This window comes from Narcine bancroftii, chromosome 2 (genome assembly GCF_036971445.1).
Source record: "Narcine bancroftii isolate sNarBan1 chromosome 2, sNarBan1.hap1, whole genome shotgun sequence".
NCBI lineage: Eukaryota > Metazoa > Chordata > Chondrichthyes > Torpediniformes > Narcinidae > Narcine > Narcine bancroftii.
Window position 1 is genome coordinate 290,146,198 of NC_091470.1, and position 19,251 is coordinate 290,165,448.

A 19,251-nucleotide genomic window follows, 5' to 3' on the forward strand; every position below is an offset into this window, starting at 1 on the left:
TTTCCCAGGATATTTTTCTGTTTTATGGTTTCTTCTGATTTGTCAAAAATGATCAGAAAGGTTAGAATGAGTTTGGAAGGCTTAAAGGTGGATCAGAAACATCCTTTGAGTGATTTCTGATTGTGAGCAGAGGGGAAGTTAAATAAGTAGGCACTTACTTCTTGGATACAGCTTCTCTTACCTTTTAATTGTCAGATTTCCTGAAAAATAGGGAACAGGTTAGGCAATATTCAGCATGAAACTGATACAAAATTTGACACACACTGCATTCAACTTCCTTTGGTCAGATGTTTGCCTACTGCCATTTCCAAATCCTAGAGAATGTACAGATGTACTTAAACTTACAGTATAAGGAAGCCAGTGAGAAATTGAAGAGATAATGGAGTATTTAGTGCTTGCAGAATTTGTAACTAGAAGGGAAACAATAGTAATGGCTTGCATTTTTCATCTGAATAATTAACTTTAATTTTCATCACAGCAATGAGGTAAATCGCATTACATGCCTCCATATTTTAAACAATTTTTCTTGTTTCATTTTTATTTTTTGTTGAATTATAAAAATGCAATATTTTCCCAAACATGCAATTTTTAATCTAGTCATTTATTTTTGATCCAAGTCAAATGTGCACCCATCACAACAATCCGTAAGCTGCAGTAACATCCAGTCTGTTATTTCATTGTATTGTAAACTCTCCCAAGCAAAAATCTTTCTATTTTGTTGTACAAATATTCATGCATTTGAAATTGTTGATTTGCTTAAAAGTCCAACAGTCACTTGATTTCACAATAAACGTTTGATTAAAAAATATGCTGAATATATAATACTTGCAAGGAAATAAAATTGGCACCATAACACATTTAATTCTTGTTATAATTAATTAAGATTATTTATTGCAAATGGGATAAAATAATTAGTGGTGCAAATCATTATTTTACGTTGTTGTATAATTTCTCATTGTTGCTGGTTGACTTTATAAAAATATAAAAATTGTACTTCATATGCACAGAAGGTATTCTTTTTGTCTTTTGCTGTTTAATGGACATGAAATCTTCCTGGAAGTCAGATCATAAACCTGGAAGAAACAGAAAGCACAGATTATTTGAATACTAAGAAGCAAGGAACTCTAGCAAGTAATGTTGAACTTAGAGGTGTAGATCCAGTTAGAACCACCTTAAGATTATATTGCCTTTTGATCTCCACTACAGGCCTCAATGACTACTACCCAGTGGCACTATCCTCCACCATTATAAAATGCTTCATGTATCTGGTGATGGCACATATCAATAGAGTAATTGGAACCATTTCAATTTGCCTACAGATGGAATGGTTCTACTGACAGTGCTTTAGCCGTGTCCCTCCACTCAATCCTGACCTACCTGGAGAACGATGCCTCATACGCTAAACTGCTGTTCATTGACTTTGTCTTGTCGTTTAATACAATTATACCCCAGAGTCTCAATGGGACTTAACACCACTCTCCATAACTGTATTCTGAACTTCTAATAGAAAATCCACAGTCTGTCAGGGTTGGTAGCTGAAGAATGAACAATTGCAATGCCAGATCTAGCTCACAGATGATACGACTGTAGTTGGCCTCATTAGTAACAATGATTAGTCGCGCTACAAAGAGGTGGAAAATCTCGTGAAATGGTGAGAGAATAACAAATGAGTCTCAACATGGACAAGATAAAGGAGATGATTGTGGACCTCAGGCAGACCAAGGATGACCACCCTCCACTACACATTAATAGCTTAGTAGTGGAAAGAGCACCAAGTGCTTCGCAGTCCACTTAAGAAGTGACCTATCTTGGACACACACATCTCCATGTTTGTCATGAAGGCACAACAGCGACTATACTTCCTTAGAAGGCTGAAGTGGGCATGGCTACTGGACACCATTCTATCAACTTTCCACAGGAGGTCTATCGAGAGTATCCTCGCTGGCTGCATCACAGTGTGGTAAGGTTACAGTAGAGCATTAGATCGGAGGTCAATGCATAGTAACAGAAAAGCAGCAGAGAGAATCACTGGGTTGTTCCTCCACCCCACCCCCCCAATGATGAGATTTATCAGAATTGTTGTTTAAGGAAGGCTCACAATATCAGTGAGGAGGCCTATTATCCTGCACATGGGATTTTCTAGCTACTCCATCAGGAAAAAGATAGAGGAGTATCAGAGCCAGAACCTCCAAGCTGCAAAACAACTTTTTCCACAAAGGGAGTGAGACTGCTGAATGACTGTTAACTGCAAAAACAACTGTCTGAGACTCCATTATTTATTAATAATATTTATTTTAAATACAGTGCCCTCCATAATCTGGAACAACTTTTTTTTTCCTTTATTTGCCCCTGTGTTCCAGTTTTAAATTTGTAATCAAATAATTCACATGTAATTATATCTAGATTTTATTAAAGGTTATTTGTATATATTTTTGTTTGACCATGTAGAAATTACAGCACTTTTATACATAGCTCCCTCATTTCAGGGCACCATAATGTTTGGGACATATGGCTTCACAGGTATTTGTGAGTGCTCAGGTAGGATTAATTGCTTCATTCGTGCAGGTATAAGAAGAGTTAGGCTTGATTCTAAGCTTTTAATCATCTTTGGAGTTTGTAGTTGCTATTTTTCAACATGAAGACCAGAGTTGTTCAAATTAAAATCAAAGAAGCCATTATGAGGAGTAGGTTTCCATAGGTTTGCACAATATCATGGGCTGAAGGGCCTGTACTTTGCTGTAATGTTCTATGTTCTAAACCTCTTGTGGCAACAAATTCCACAGATTTACCACCCTCTGGCTGAAGAAATTCCTACGCATCTCTATTTTAAGTGAAAAGCATAAAAACCTGCAGACACTGTGATTGATGTAAAAACACAATGCTGGAGAAACTCGGCAGGTCAAACAGTGTATTTTATGTAGAAAGATAAAGATCCATAACCAACATTTCAGGCTTGACTCCTTTCTCAAGCTATGACAAAATCTGGGCAGATGCCCAAACAAAATGGTGGGGGGAAGGGAGAGGAAGGGGGGAGAAACACAGGCCCACAAACAGGAGGTAATAGGTAAATAAGGGAGGGACTGTACACCAGCAAAAAGGGATAGGGGTGATGGCTCTGTGAACAGAGAGGGAAGGGGGTGGAGGGCTCTATGAAAGAACACAAAGGGAATGGGAAGAGTAGGAGTACTGAGAATACACTAACAGAAACCAGAGAAGTCAATGTCAATGTCATCCAGTTTGAGAGTGCCCAGACAGAAAATTAAGTATTGCTCCTCCGATTTAGGGAGTAGTCCATACAGAAAGTGCAGAGGGATAGATGTGTCTGTGTAGTGGAGATAAAAGCTCTCACATGACTGGAGGGAGAACAATGCTTTTATTAGCTTTCAACAAAGGGTAGGGTTCACTATTATGCTTCAAAAGGGTTCTGGGTCTGGAAGGCAGTCCTCCTGGCTCTCGGGTCGAAGGGATGGGCCGTTGAGTACTGGCAGGTGGTCCTGCCCGAAGTGCTCCATGCCATTCAGTCACTGCTGTGCACAGCTACCAGCGACACTCCCTCACAAACATCTGTTCTCATTCCCGGGCAAGGGATAGAAACCAGGGTTAATATATGGGTAAACGGGGGTGGGGCAAGTCATCAATACAGCACTTTCCCAGTGAATCCCTGTTCACTGCCTACACCCCCTCCTACAGAATTAAGGGTCTGTGGATGAAGAGAACATGGGATCAGAAGCCAGCAGAAGACAGAAAAATAGAATATATAGTACATACATTATTTATAAAATTAGGTGGTCCAGAGGTCCTGGTGGAGCGCCTTAGCACTGGAGTGTGGTGTGCTGTTAGCCAGAATCAGACACACACAAAGGTAAAGACTGTACAACAGGCTTTAATCCACAAAGACTTCCACAGAGCCAGGTTGGCTGTAGCTGCAGGAACTCTGAGTGAGGCCTCGGGAGGCCGGCGCAGGCTTATATCCCAGAAGGTGATTGACACCCAACTGGATGGGGCTTGATCCATTCAGGCTGACTGATTGACAGCCGGCCAGGTGTTGTCCTGTCTCCTTACACTTCTGCAGGTACAGAGGTTGCCCCCTGCAGTAGGCCGGTGGTGTATCACCACATTCACCCCTTCTTTAAATTTGTCCTGGGGGGGCAGTAACAAGGAATATATATACATACAATATTTACAGGTTGAGATGATCCATCGGCCGCTGGGGTCTCTTTGACTGTTGTAGGACTGGCTCCTGGGCACTGGTCAGAGGGGAAATGGGGGGGCTGGCAGCAGGGGTCTGTGTGGCTGGTGTGGTGCCGTGCGGAGGGGTAGCCGGGGTTGACGTATGAGGGTCGCATTGGATGGGTGGGGGGGGCCTTTTCATCTCCCAAGGCTGAAGCAGGCCCCTGGTGGTCAAGGAGGGCCTGCGTTCCCCATAACTGCCTGGGGACGGGGATGTATGTTCAGTCAGCATCGTCCTGTCTGGAGGGTGGGGTGGTGTGGTGGGTGTTCCTGCTGGTGCCAGGTCCCTGGTTGAGACGATGTCCTCCCTGCCACTGCTGAACCTAACGTAGGCATAGTTGTGGTTTGCATGTAGGAGGAAAACCTGCTTGACCAGGGCTTCGGCCTTGTGTGTCTGTGCGTGCTTACGCAGGAGCACCAGTCCCGGGGACGTGAGCCATGCTGGGAGGGACATTCCAGTCTCCGACCTCCTGGGGAATGAGAACAGATATTTGTGAGGGAGTATCGTTGGTAGCCGTGCACAGCAGTGACCAAATGGCATGGATGACCTCGGGCAGGGCCACCTGCCAGTACTCAACGGCCCATCCCTACGACCCGAGAGCCAGGAGGACTGCCTTCCAGACCACCCTATTCTTGCGTTCCACTTGCCCATTGCCTCTTGGGTTATAGCTCATCATGCCCCTCGGCGTCTGGTACTGGCGCAGCTCATCACTCATGAAGCTAGACCCCCGGTCACTGTAGATGAAGGTGGGGTAGCCAAACATGGTGAAAATCTGCCACAGGGCCCTGATGACGGTGGCCGTGGAGGTGTCCGGGCAAGAGATAGCAAAAGGTAAGCGTAAGTACTCGTCCACTACTGTGAGGAAGTAGACGTCAAGGTTCATGGAGGCCATAGTGATGCTCGAAAGGCCAAGTAGCCTTTACAACATGGGCCTGGGGCAGGCGGAAGAAGTGGGGTTTACACTCTGCGCAGACCCGACAGTCCTCGGTGTTGTCCCTGACGGTGTACGGCAGGTTTAAGGACTTAATGAAATGGTACAACCTGGTGACACCCGGATGGCAGAGGGACTCATGCAATGCCTGCAGCCTGTCATCGTGCATAGAAGCACAAGTGCGAGAGAGGGCATCGGGGGAGTCGTCAGACTTCCCGGGGCGGTACTGGATGTCGTAGTTGTAGGTGGCTAGCTCGACTCTCCAGAGCAAGATCTTGTCATTCTTGATCTTGCTCTTGTGGGTAGTGTTAAACATGAACGCCACGGCCCGCTGCTCCGTGAGGAGGGTGAATCTCCTGCCGGCCAGGTAGTGACACCAGTGGCGGACTGCTTCCACAATCGCCTGGGCCTCCTTTTCAATGGCGGAGTGCCCTAGCTCGGAGCCGTGGAGGGTCCTGGAGAAGAAAGCTATGAGGCGCCCCTCTTGGTTGAGGGTAGCAGCGAGAGCCACCTCAGAAGCATCGCTCTCCACCTGGAAGGAGTAGGACCATATAACAATAGTTTAGTGGCACAGGAAATAAATAGAGATAAGTGAGGCATGTAATAATGATACGGCAGTAGTCATGGGGGACTTTAACTTCCACATAGATTGGGAAAATCAAGTTGGTCGTGGGAGTCTGGAAGAGGACTTCATAGAATGAATCCGCGATAGCTTTCTTGAGCAGCATGTTAAGGAACCCACAAGAGAAAATGCTCTCCTGGATCTAGTGTTGTGCAATGAGATAAGTAGAGTATGATTGAATTTCTCATTCAGATGGAAGGGGAAATAGTTAGATCTAACACTAATATGCTTAAACAGGGGTGACTACCATAGGATGAGGGAGGAATTGGGCAGAGTGGACTGGGAGCACAGGCTAATTGATGAAACAGTTGAGGAATAGTGGAAGATTTATGCTCAACAAAAGTATATTCCGGTCAGGAAAAAGGGCAGCAAGGGAGGGAAAAATCAACCGTGGTTAACAAAGGAAATAAAGGAGAGTATAAAATTGAAGGCGCAGGTGTACAAAGCTGCAAAGAGCAGTGGGAAACTGGAAGATTGGGAAAACTTTAAGAGACAACAAGGGGTTACAAGGCGGGTAATAAGAAATGGGAAAAAGGATTATGAAAGTAAATTGGCACAAAATATAAAAACAGAAAGCAAAAAATTTTATAAACATATAAAACGGAAGAGGGTGGCCAGAGTTAACATAGGACCTTTGGAGGATGAGAAAGGAAAACTGGTAGCAAAAAATGAGGAAATGGCCGAGGCATTAAGCAAGTATTTTGTGTCAGTCTTCACGGTGGAAGACACATCCAGTATGCCCAAGTGCGGAGTTAAGGATGCGAATGTTGGGGAGGGCCTTGATAAAATAGTTGTTACAAAGGAAGTAGTGATGGAGAAACTAATGGGACTAAAGCCAGACAAATCACCAAGTCCTGATGATATGGATCCAAGGATTCTGAAGGAAATGGCTGAAGTTTTAGTTGATGCATTGGTGGTCATATACCAAAATTCCTTGGATTCTGGGCAGGTCCTGGCAGACTGAAAGACACCAAATGTCACGCCACTTTTTAAGAAGGGATGTAGGCAGAAGACTGGAAATTATCGGCCAATTAGCTTGACTTCTGTAGTTGGAAAAATGCTTGAAGCCGTCATTAAAGATGAAATAGTGAAACTTTTGGAATGTAAGGGTTCAATCAGGCAGACGCAGCATGGTTTTAGAAAGGTAAGATCTTGTTTGACAAACTTGTTAGGATTCTTTGAGGATATAATGGGTGCGGTGGATAGAGGGGAACAGGTTGATGTTGTATATTTGGATTTCCAGAAAGTGTTTGATAAGGTGCCACACAAGAGACTTATCAGTAGTTACAGGAAAGTGGAGTCCGGGGAAGTATATTGGCCTGGATTGAAAATTGGTTGTCTGACAGGAGGCAGAGAGTCGGGATAAATGGGAGTTTTTCAGGTTGGCAGAGAGTGGTAAGTGGGGTGCCGCAGGGGTCAGTGTTAGGCCCACAACTGTTCATTATTTACATTGATGACTTGGAGGAGGGGACAAAATGTGGTGTAGCCAAGTTTGCGGGTGACACCATATTGAGTGGAAGAGCAAATTGTAATGAGGATGTGGAGAGTCTGCAAAGGGATATAGTTAAGCTGGATGAGTGGGCAAAGATCTGGCAGATGGAGTACAATATTAGTAAGTGTGAGGTTATCCACTTTGGCAAGAAAAATAAAAGAGCTGAATATTATTTAAAGGGTGAAAAACTACAGCATGCTGTTGTGCAGAGGGACTTGGGAGTGCTTGTGCATGAATCGCAAAAAGTTAGGTTGCAGGTGCAGCAGGTTATTAAGAAGGCAAATGAAATGTTGGCCTCATCGCTAGAGGAATTGAATTCAGGAGTAGGGAGGTAATGTTGCAACTGTATAAGGTACTGGGGAGACCGCACCTGGAGTACTGTGCCCAGTTCTGGTCTCCATATTTGAGGAAGGATATACTGGCTTTGGAGACGGTCCAGTGGAGGTTTACTAGGTTGATCCCTGGGATGAAGGGGTTGACTTATGATGAAAGATTAAATCATCTAGGATTGTATTCACTCAAGTTCAGAAGAATGAGAGGAGATCTTATAGAAACATATAGGATTATGAAGGGTATGGATAGGATAGATGTAGGAAGGTTTTTTGAGCTGGCCAGCGAAACTAAAATGAGAGGACACAGTCACAAGATTTGGGGGAGTAGATTTAGGACAGAGATGAGGAAAAATAGTTTTTCCCAGAGAGTAGTGAATGTTTGGAATTCTCTAAGCAGGGAAGTGGTTGAGGCTGCCTCATTAAACATATTTAAAATTCGGTTAGATAATTTTTTACATGATAGAGGAATTAGGGGATATGGGGAGAAGGCAGGTAGGTGGAGTTAGGTCATAAATTAGATCAGCCATGATCTAAATGGCGGAGCAGGCTTGATGGGCCATTTTTGGCCTACTCCTGTTCCTACTTTCTATGTTCTTATGTTCCTATGTCCTCATCCACAGCCTGCATCGTGGCATCCGCGATGTCTTGCCTGATGCGGATGAAGGCTGCCTGTGCCTCGGGTGGGAGGGGAAAAGTTGTGGCTTGGGCCAGAGGGCGGACCTTGTCCGAGAAGCGGGGAACCCACTGCGAGTAATAAGAGGACAGACCCATGCATCTGCGGAGGGCCTTTAGCATGGGGGGGGAAGGGGTAACTCCATTAATGGGCGCATCCTTTCTGGATCTGGGCCGACGACTCCATGAGCCACGATGTACCCCAGGATGGTGAGGCGGGTGGTGCTAAACACACCCTTCTCCTTGTAGTAAGTGAGGTTCAGCTCCCCGGCCATCTGGAGGAATTTTTCCAGGTTAGCATCATGGTCCTGTTGGCCATGGCCGCAGATAGTGACGTTATCCAAATATGGGAATGTCAGCTTGTGCCAGTCTACCATGTGATCCATCTCCCACTAGAAAATGGAGACCCCGGTCGTGACCCCAAAAGGATCTCGGCAGAACTGGTACAGGCACCCATCCGCCTCAAAGGCGATGTAGGGCTGGTCCTTCGGGTGGATAGGGATTTGGTGATAAGTCAACTTCAGTTCAATCGTGGAGAAAACCCGGTAGCGGGCTATCTCGTTGACCATGTCGGTGATCCTCAACAGGGGGTAGCGTCGGTAGGGCAGCCTGGTCATCACCCGTGTTGACCACATCATTCTCAACGTCGCCGGGTGCCCTCCTTGTCAGCCGCTGCCTGGCCCAAGATGGCGGTGGCACGTGGGGGCCCGCTGCGTGGTTGGCCTCCTTTCCCACCCATGTCCGTTGCGCTGGGGGAAGTGACATCACTACCACTGGCAGCAGTGATGTCGTTATGTCAGCCAGAAGTGACGTCACGCCGTGAGCTGGAAGTGGTGTCGCTGTAGTTCTCCGCGAGCGGAACTGGCGAGGGTGGGGGCTGGTGCAGATGCTCGGTGCGACAGTCACTGGTGGGGCTGAATGTTGCACGGTCGAAGTCAGGGAAAGCAGAAGTCATCACGGGGACAATGGCGGCGGCCGGCATGCGCACGTGGGGGGGTCCACGGGGGAGGTGGGGAGTCATAGAGGGCCACTGAGCTGCCGGCAGGTTTTGAGAGGCACACTTTTGCAAAGTGGCCTTTCTTGCCATATCGGGAACAATACTGGTTCCTAGCTGAGCAGTTTTGGTGTGATCATCGATCTGACCCACACCAGGACCCACAGTACTTACAGGGGCGCCGGGCACCTGCCGCAGTGATGTTCTCCTCTCCAGCTTGGTCTGGGGCTGCAGCTGCAGAGTGAGAGGGCCATGAGGGAACCTAGGGGAACCTGGATTCGAAGGCTTTGATGTGCAGGGTTGCTGCTTCCAGGGATTGGACCACTTCCACAGTCTTGGTTAGGGCGTAGATGTTTGTCTTCCAGCAGCTTCTGCCAGATGGCCCTCGAGCGCAGCCCTCGGACGAAGGCGGCCCGGATCAGCCTCTCAACATTCTTTTGACCTACCTCGGGTTCAGCCAGACACGGTCAGGCCATCTCTCGCAAGTGTCCCAGGTAAGACTCAGCCGCCTCCCCGGGTTGCCGGGCTCGGGTGCTGAGGAGGTACCTTGCACAGACTGCATTAATGGGGGGCTTGTACAAGTTCTTGAGAGTGTCCATTGCACTCTTGTACGTGGAGCAGCCTTTGTTTACCTGGAAGGCTTGGGGACGCAGCTTAGACTGGAGTAGGACCAACCTCTTCCGATCTGAATCCAGGATGCCGCCCTCGGGTCTTGATAATTGCCTCGACCGCATGCTGCCAGATCTCGAAGCGTGTCTGGGCTTCCGGGTGGCATGGGTCGACTTCGAGCCTCCCTGCACACAGGAGCTTTTCCATGGCAGCCGTGGGAAAATTTTGTGGATTAAATTGTGATGCGCTGTTAGCCAGAATCAGACACACACAAAGATAAAGATTGTACAACAGGCTTTAATCCACAAAGACTTCCACAGAGCCAGGCTGGCTGTGGCTGCAGCAACTCGGAGTGAGGCCTCGAGAGGCTGATGCAGGCTTATATCCCGGAGGGTGATCGACACCTGACCGGGTGGGGCTTGATGCATTCAGGTCGACTGATTGACAACCGGCCAGGTATTGTCCTGTCCCCTTACACTCCTGCAAGTACAGAGGTTGCCCCCTGCAGTAGACCGGTGGTGTACCACCACATGGGGGCCTTGGGCTCATTGGGTCTCCTGGTCCCCCTGTGATGGAGGAGCAGTGAGCTGGGGCTCTGGCTCAACGATGGAGGGGGGTTCACTCTCCTCCTGAACCGGATCCCCTGAGGCCCTCAGTGGGGGTGGAGAGAAAGAGCTTGGTAGTTCATGGGGCTCCTGAGATAACAGACCCTCTGTTCTGGAGGGTGCCAGGTCCCTGATGGAGACATTGTCCTCCCTGCCATCTGGGTACTCCATGTAAGCATACGTGAGATTGGTGTGAAGCAGTTTCACCCTTTCCACCAGGGGGTCAGTCTTGCTTCTCCTCACATGCTTCTGAAGAAGGAACGGACCAGGACTAGTGAGCCAGCTGAGAGTGTAGTCCACAATGCCAACCTTCTGTCAAACGTGAACAGTAGCTCATGAGGAGTAGCATTGGTCGCAGTACAGGGTAGCGACCGAATGGAGTGGAGCGCGATGGGGAGGACATCCTGCCAGTGTGAGTCTGGAAGGCCTTTTTGCCTCAGGGCAAGTTTGATAGCCTTCCAGATCATGGCATTCTCTTTTCAACCTGCCCCTTTTCCCGGGGGGTTGTAGCTGGTAGTCCTGCTGGATGTGATGCCCCTCACCAGCAGGTACTGATGCAGTTCTTTGCTCATGAAGGCTGAGCCCCAGTCACTATGAATATAACTGAGATACCCAAACAGGGTGAAAATTGAGTTTAGGGCCTTCATAACAGATGAGGCAGACGTATCTGAGCACGGAATGGTGAATGAGAAGCGGGAGTACTCATTGATGACTGAGAGAAAGTAGATGTTCCCGTTCATGGATGGGAGAGGTCCCTTAAAATCGATGCTCAGCCATTTGAAGGGCCTGGATGACTTGATCAGTTGCGCATTTGCGGGGCAATGAAAGTGTGGCTTACATTCAGCACAGACCTGGTCACCTCTCTGACGACTTCTACTGAGGGTATCGTCAATTGTGGGACTTGACAAAATGAGTCATATGGGTGACCCTGGATGGTCCGCAGTTGACCGGTTTGTGCAGAGGCATAGCATTCCCTGGACAAGGCATTCAGGACTCCTGGCCAATAGGCGATGCCATTATTGTATGTGGAGAGTTCAATCCTCCACCTAGCAATTTTGTCATTCTTGATTTTTCCCTTCTTGATGTTGCTGAACATGAATCCAACAGAGCACTGCTCAATGAGCGTAAATCTTCTACCAGCCAAGTAGTGCCTCCAGTGCCTTACAGCTTCTACAATGGCCTCAGCAACCATTTTCTACTGACAAGTTCCGGAGCTGAGGCCTTGTAACTTCCATGAAAAAATGCAACTGGCCTGTCCGCCTGATTAAGGGTAGTGGCCAGGGCTACGTCTGAAGCATCACTTTCCACTTGGAAAGGTACATTCTCATCCACTGTTTGCATGGTGGCTTTCGTAATGTAGCTTCGGAGGTAATTGAAAGCCAACTGGGCTTCAGCCAAGAAGGGGAAAGTAGTGTCCTTTAAGAGTGGGCGAACCTTGTTGGTATATTGAAAGACCCATTGGGCGTAATATGAGGAAAAACCCCAGGCTTCTCCTCAAAGCCTTTGTGGACCCAGGGAGGGGCAGCTCTAACAGGGGGCACATCCTATCAGGATCGGGGCCAATTATACCATTCTCCACCACATAGCCAAGGATAGCCAGTGGTGTAGTCCTGAATACACACTTGTCAGAATTATAAGTGAGATTCAGGGCTCTTGCCACATGGAGAAAACTCTGGAGGTTGGCGTCATGGTCTTCCATGGTGTGGCCACAGATGGTGACATTATCAAGGTAGGGGAAGGTAGCCTTGAACACATACTCATCCACCATTCTGTCCATCTGCCACTGGAAGATAGACACCCCATTGATAATGCCAAAAGGGACGCTCCGGAACTGATAGAGTCGACCATTAGCCTCAAATGCAGTCCTTGGGACAGACTGGCAGCTGGTGATAGACAGCTTTCAGGTCGATGGTCACACAATTCATCTGAAATGTACATGTGAAATTTACAAAATTTCCCCCCTTGAACGATAAATGAACTATACAATGTTTTTGTACACGTACCGAATGCGACTGAGACGCCAGGAAGGATACATTTTTAAGTTTTACTTTCGTACAGTCCACAAGTCTATAAAACTTTCCGTGGAGCCCATGGCGATTAGGTTCTTGGTAGAATGTCCATTTGTCTTTACCATTACCATAGAGTTACTGAGCTGGTGAGGTCTGTTCTGGTCGAAGACCAGCGATGCCAGTTCGCCAGAGATGCTTTGTTCCTTGCTCAAGTGGCCCCCTCCATCCTGAGTTGACCTGTGCAAGTAAGATGGCGCTGACCTCATGGCACAGTAAGATAGCCACCCTCCTTCCACCTCTGATGATGATAGCACCGAATTTGAATTCAGGCAGCGGCAAGATGGCTGCTGTGCCATTTCCGAAGGCAGCGGGTAGGTGATCTCGGGTGAGTTCGGGGCAGACAGCTTGGGGCTGGAATTGGATCCAGGAATGGTGCAGGCCATGGACTTCCCCTGACCTCCCTTTGCGCAGCTGACCCTTGCCTAATGTCCCTTCTCTTCGAGTCTTTAGTGGGGCAACGGGCTCAGGGGTGCTGACCTTTTCCACAGAAAAAGCTCTCCCTGATGTGAGAAGCGGCAGCCGTTAGAGCAGGGGCTGCCATGGCAGGAGTAGCCGGTCCTTGGAGGTGCTCACCTGAGAGCGCACCTTTGCTGGCTTTGAGATCATCGTTTTCGAGCCTGGCATGTTTCAGAGATTTGGCCAGCTCAACATGACTAACGAGGTCCTTCTTTCCTGACTCGAGTAGTCGCTGCCTCACATACCTCGAGCGGACTCCTGTGACCAGAGTATCCCAGATCTGATCTTCTCGGACGAGGCCTGAAGCCACTTCATACCTGCACTCCTTAGCAAGTGTCCGCAGATCCAGCAGGTAGTCGTTGATCGACTCTTCGGGCTGTTGGCAACGTAGAGTGAGATGGTGCCTTGCTAGAATCTCATTTGGGGCCTTCATGTAGCGAGTCTTCAGTGTCTCGACGGCGGCTTCATACGTCTGGCAGTCTCTGGTGACTGTATACCCCTTTGTTCCTACACTGGAGATGAGCACTGACCTTCCGAGTTCGTCTGTGCAGAAGGTGTCCCTGGTCGCGTTCAGGTAAGCCTGGAAGCAGTAGAGTCAATATGCGAACTCCTCAGCCGCGTCAGGGGACTGGTGGACTATTAGCAACATACTGGGCTTGAGTAACACCTCCATCCTGGTTTTGAAAGCGAATAAAATTGTAGCATAGATAAAAGCTCTCACTCGACTGGAGGGAGAACAAACACTTTTATTAGCTTTCTACAATGGGTAGGGTTCACTAGTAGGCTTCAGAGGGGTTCTGGATTTAGACAGGAAACCAGGGTTAATATATGGGTAAGCAGGGTGGAGAAGGGAGGTGGGGCCAGAGATCAATACAGCACTCTCCAAGTGAATCCCAGTTCACTGCAGTCTGGTAGTGGGATCATGATGTAGGAGGAAGAAATTACTGAGGATAATGTGTTGGATGCAGAGGCTGGTAGGGATGTAGGTGAGGAGAAGGGGAATTCTGTGTTTGTTACATCTAGGGGCAAAGAGGCTAGGATAGATGAGTGGGAAATGGAGGAGATGCTGGTAAGGGCTGAGTTGATGGTGGTGGAGGGTGAAGTTATATTTTTGAAAGAAGGAGGAGATTTTGGATGCAAGTGCATTCAAATCCTGAAACTGCCTTGATCCAAAAGTGAGAAAAGCAGCTGAATTCTAAAGGTGAGGAGAAAGTAACTACCCTTGATATCATTTGGTCAATCGTAGCATCAATGAGATTTGGAAATTTGAAGTTAATAGGTTTGAAGAAAAAGGCCCTCAATACATGAGAGGCGCATACCTCACATGAAGACAGATGATTGAGGTTGGTTGAGGTTAGTCACCTCAGCCCATGGACACATTGCAGGAATTGCTTGGTGCAGTGTCTGGGGTCTAACCATCTTTATCTGCTTCATCAGTGATTTATACTGATTCTTGAATGGACCACCCATTATTGAAAAATGATGCCACTGCACTGTTCCACTGTAATTTTCTCTATATCCAGCACTTTATCCAAGTAACACAATAATGTGAACTTTTTGGCTTACTGTAACACCACACCTTGCTCTGCTTTTTGTGTTTAGATATAGGGAGACTTACCCGGATAGCATGCAGGACAAAGCATTTCTAAAAATAAATTCTGAAAAGTCTGAGTGCTACCATTTACCAGAAGATTATTCCACAAGCTATATAAATTCCCTGGCAGCAAAGATTTTATATTCTTCTTTCCTGATCCCATTCCACTATTTACAAGTATGCTGAAGTCAGAAATGTGATGGAATATTTTCCTGGATGAACCCCTAAGAAATTCAACACCATTCATTGACCACTTTAAATAATCTTTCCTCCACCATAGCTGAATTATGGAACACATTTCAGAGTTTGCCAAGCTGTTGTGAGAACAACTTCCTGATCAATGATCTCAATAATTCAGAACAAAAAAAAACACTGAAACTCATGGGAACAATGGCATCTTCAAGTTCGCCTCCAAACATTCACCATATTGACTTGGGCATATACTGACATTGTTTATGAACAATGAATTAAAGTCATGCGATTCCTTCTTAAAAGGCCGGTATGGTTAGCGTAGAGATGGCATGGTTAGCACAGCGGTTAGCGTCACTTTGTATTGTCTGGATTAAATTTCATCTGTCATGTTGTGTCAAATTTGATCATCTGATCTAAAGCTTTTGTCACCTTCAACAACCTTCTTCGCCATCCATAACACCAACATTTTTCATAATTTGCAAACTAACAAATTATACCTTCTACATTCAAATCCAAGTCATTAATAACGCATCCAAGGTCCTAGCATTCATAAGCTTTTAGTCACAGAATTCCAATCAGAAAAAAAAACATGCTTTCACTACTACCCTTTGGCTCTTATCATAATGCCAATTAGCCAATTGGTCTTGGATTCCACATGCCTTAACTTCCTGGAAGAGTCAACCATGTAAGACTTCGTTGAACACTTAAGTTCACATAGACAATTTTTTACAACGTTTTCATACCTTAAAATGTTAAAAATACTTAAATGATTAGTGTAACAGTCTTTTCTGGATTCTCATGGACTTCAATTAACAGTGCACTTAAAATAATTGCAAACTCAAATATGGTTACTGCTGAGGAGACCCACATTTTTCCATTATTCCCCCCTCTGGAATGGAAATATATTCCTAAAGAACGATGGCTTACAACTTGATGGGAAACTTGGGAAGATTGCTGTTCTTGTACTGAAATTTTGGCAAGTTATTTCAATGCATAATGCACATGATAAACAATGTACTCCATGGTGGCAATTTATGGAAGGGACATGAATTAAGAGCAGGAATCAAAAATCATTGACACTGTGAAGAAACTAATGTGGAGGTGGTGGTGGAGGGAGATGGAACCAAAGAGGGGTGAGCGATAAGAATGGGTGGGGTGGATGGAAAAGGAGATGAAAAAGGGGATAAGGTCAGGGAAGAACAGAAGGGGTAGAGAAGAAATTGGGGATAACTTCGTACAAGGCAGAACAGGATGAGCAGTTCAGAACTTCCAATTAAAGATGCCTATGAACATTGCATTTCTCTCTGAAATTTGATTCTATTATTCTTGAAGCCATTAATGCTTGTGCAGTCTTTTCCATTGGTGTTTAATTGTACACTACCATTCACATTTGAATCCAGCAGATCTGCATAACTTTACTTTGTCTATCTGTTGGCTTTGGATTCAAATAGCTATCTGACACGGCATATATGCTGTTTGCATCTACACCCTACATTGTAATCTCATTAGATTTCCCCCTTATTTTTATTATTATGTCTGATTTTTTTCTACTCTGCACTTAAGGTCACTTTTCCTCCTATTACTGTTATTGTTTGTAATAATAAAATGATAGTGTTACGAGCACAGAGAACCTCAAAACCCAGCAGCAATCGATATTCACCAAGACAAATGGTTACTTAAACAAAAGTTGCTTTTAATGATCTTTAAACATGAAAACAGAATCACACTTTAACTTATCACTATTGACTTAACTAATCTAACTTAACCCCCTTCTAATTCTAAGCAGACACGTGTGTAATGTGTGTGTAAGTTCAGAAAAGTTCTTTGATTCACAGTCCAATCTCACTTCTCGTTCCTTCAAGTTCAGTTTGCAGGCAATTCTTATACTGTGCACAGAATTTAACATTTATAAAGTTCATCAGGCTTTGGTGCTTGAAAGGTAAATGGTTACCGCTCAGGAAGGTTCCTGTCCGTTTTCAGAGAGAGATTCATTGTACGCTGAGACCCACAACTGATTCCTTTTTTAAATCAGCCACTTTAGTGTCTTGCTGACCAAACGCCCCCTCAGAGTTCTCCAGATGATAACCTCTTTCTTTCAGGTCACCACAGAATGCATTTTTGTTTTTCTTATTCTAAGTGAAACATTAGACAGCCAGTCCTCTTCTCTTGCATGAACCACAAGGGCTTGGATCAGGCTGAACTAAGCACTCACAGCCAGTCTTCCAAATGGGGTTTTCCACAAGCTTGCCAGCTTGTCCTGTTCCAGTCCCAGTTGCTGCTGCTGACTGTAAAACTATAGAACTGATCTGTCTGTCTCTCTCTCCCATACACACACAGAAAGAAAGCCTGTTTGACTCTCTCTCTCTGCTTGCAAAACCACATGACCCATTCCAGACAGAATGTGGATCTGACAAATTCTTTTGTCTGTTACCTTTTTGTAAACACAATCCATTAGTGAAGACTCTTGGGCACTCTCCAAAGCTTCTGAAAAGGTTCTGGGGCTGATATGTCTAGCATTAGCAGAGCTCCAGTATTTTAAATAAGATCTGTTTTAAAAGTGTTTCTATGTGACCAACCCTAACAGACCTGCCCCAATTTATCTCCCAAAAACATATCTATATTCTGTCACAATAGAAATACAGGTCAATTATAGATAATGCTGTCCCAGATGGCCCAATGAACCTCAGGGATGTCCAAGTTCAAGTCTTGATATTCATTCAGAATCTAACTCATTCAATAGTATGGTAGAGCCATACAATGCATATGCTTTCAATGTAAAGACTTGGTCCCACAATGAGAATGTAACAGCCACATCTCAAGTTCAGATATGGCCAACTAGATTTTTCTCTCCAGTACTTCCACCATTGCCACAAGCTCAGTACTCCTGGACAGCCTCTCTCTAATATATGTAATACTCAATACCGAGTAACCTGCCAATAGATCTTTCAGGGATTGTTGCAGAGCTAAAAAAAAACTAAACACTTTTCTTTAGAGATGACACAAAGTTTGCACAACTTTTGCTGACTTGTCTCATTCTCACAACAGCTCTCACTTGGCTTCACTTTGATTGTTCCACAATAAAGCCAAATCTGGTCTCCCTTACTCCATAACACAGAATTGGGCCTGAACACTATGTTTCTGCAGTTTTTTCACCATATTGAAATCGATCCAGTTTGATGAACACCATAAGCATCACTCCTGCCCCCTGACCTACGCCTTGAGGCCAGGAAGTAGCTTAGAACAATGTTTATCAACTAAATGCAATGTTAGTTAATGGTAGTGGTGAAGTGGGGATTGCCAGTCAGCCAGCCATACATTATGGCATCATTATTTATTCAATTAGCTTTCCTATTTCACTTCATATTTTACTCCCTTTCTCATAGTTTCTTTAAATTATAATTATTCCTGATATTTTCCATCCTTTTTTGGAAGAACAATCCATATTAAAGTAATTTCAGTTTTGTAATCTGATCCACATTTCCATAATTTTAAATATTAAATTTAGACATACAGCATGGCAATAGGCCATTTCAGCCCACCAGACTGTGCCGTCTAATTTACACCCAATTAACAAACACCCCCGGTATGTATCGAACAGTGGGAGGAAACCAGAGCTCCTGGGGAAAATCCACGTAGACACGGGGAGAACATACAAACTCCTTACAGACAGCACAGGATTCAAACCCCAGACCCAATCGCTGGCGCTGTAAAGGCGTTGCCAACCATGCTGCCCATTATGTACAGATTTTCCTGGTTCCCTCTTGTACACTGCTGGAAAGTGCAGTTCACAGGCTTAGGCTGAATTATGGCTAATTACTGAATTGTAATCATGTCCTGGAGCACCTTTGGCAGAGCAATCCCCTCAAATGAATACATCACACCAAAGCGGAACGCTGCTACAACATGGCCCTAATGGTCAACCTCAGGGTTTTCTAATTGTTCTTCAATTGGAAAAATTTCCATGTTTTGCTGCATATGAGGGAAACTCCCTTATCTCTAACCCTTGTCCATCTTGAATTGGGAAAAATGTCAGTGATTCATGTTGGTGTCCTGTGGTTCATAGCAGAGTCCTTGAAGTTGGGTTTCTCAGACAAAAAAAAAGCCATTTCTGGAGTTTTGATGGGAAGAAAAAGAGTATTGAGCTGCTCCCTTTTCTGGATACTTTATGGTCCATGAGTCACTTGCTCCAAATTTACATTTACTTTTCTTGGATTCAATGGACGAAGGTCTCTGCAGCAACAAGTTTCTTTCACCAACTCCACAACAGCCAGAAATTCCAGCACCGTGCTGCAAGTCTTTTATTCATTTGTTTCATGCAATCTGGCACAATGCAGGGTTGATGTAGCAATTCACATTCTCCAAAGTTCCTTTAGCATAAGACGTCCTGGGGTGAACTTGGGTCAAGGTGACTCTGCCTTTGATTTCCTCTCACTGATTGGGGAATCTTGTTGG

At 45.6% G+C, this 19,251-nt stretch overlaps 1 protein-coding gene across 5 annotated transcripts in view; it reads right to left on the reverse strand.

Moving 5' to 3' along the window:
• Positions 1–506: 506 nt before the first annotated feature.
• c2h8orf34 (chromosome 2 C8orf34 homolog) overlaps positions 507–19,251 on the reverse strand; it is a 286,943-nt gene continuing 268,198 nt past the window's right edge. For 2 of the 5 annotated variants that reach the window (XM_069921318.1, XM_069921306.1), the window contains one exon: positions 984–1,073. Coding sequence is in view for 1 of the 5 variants with exons in the window: in XM_069921308.1 (XP_069777409.1) it covers positions 996–1,073 (78 nt within the window). In the remaining 4 variants the exon portion in view is untranslated. Of the gene's footprint in view, positions 1,074–3,882; positions 4,701–19,251 lie in introns of those variants that run through there. The other 3 variants (XM_069921308.1, XM_069921319.1, XM_069921307.1) reach the window with 3 other exon arrangements.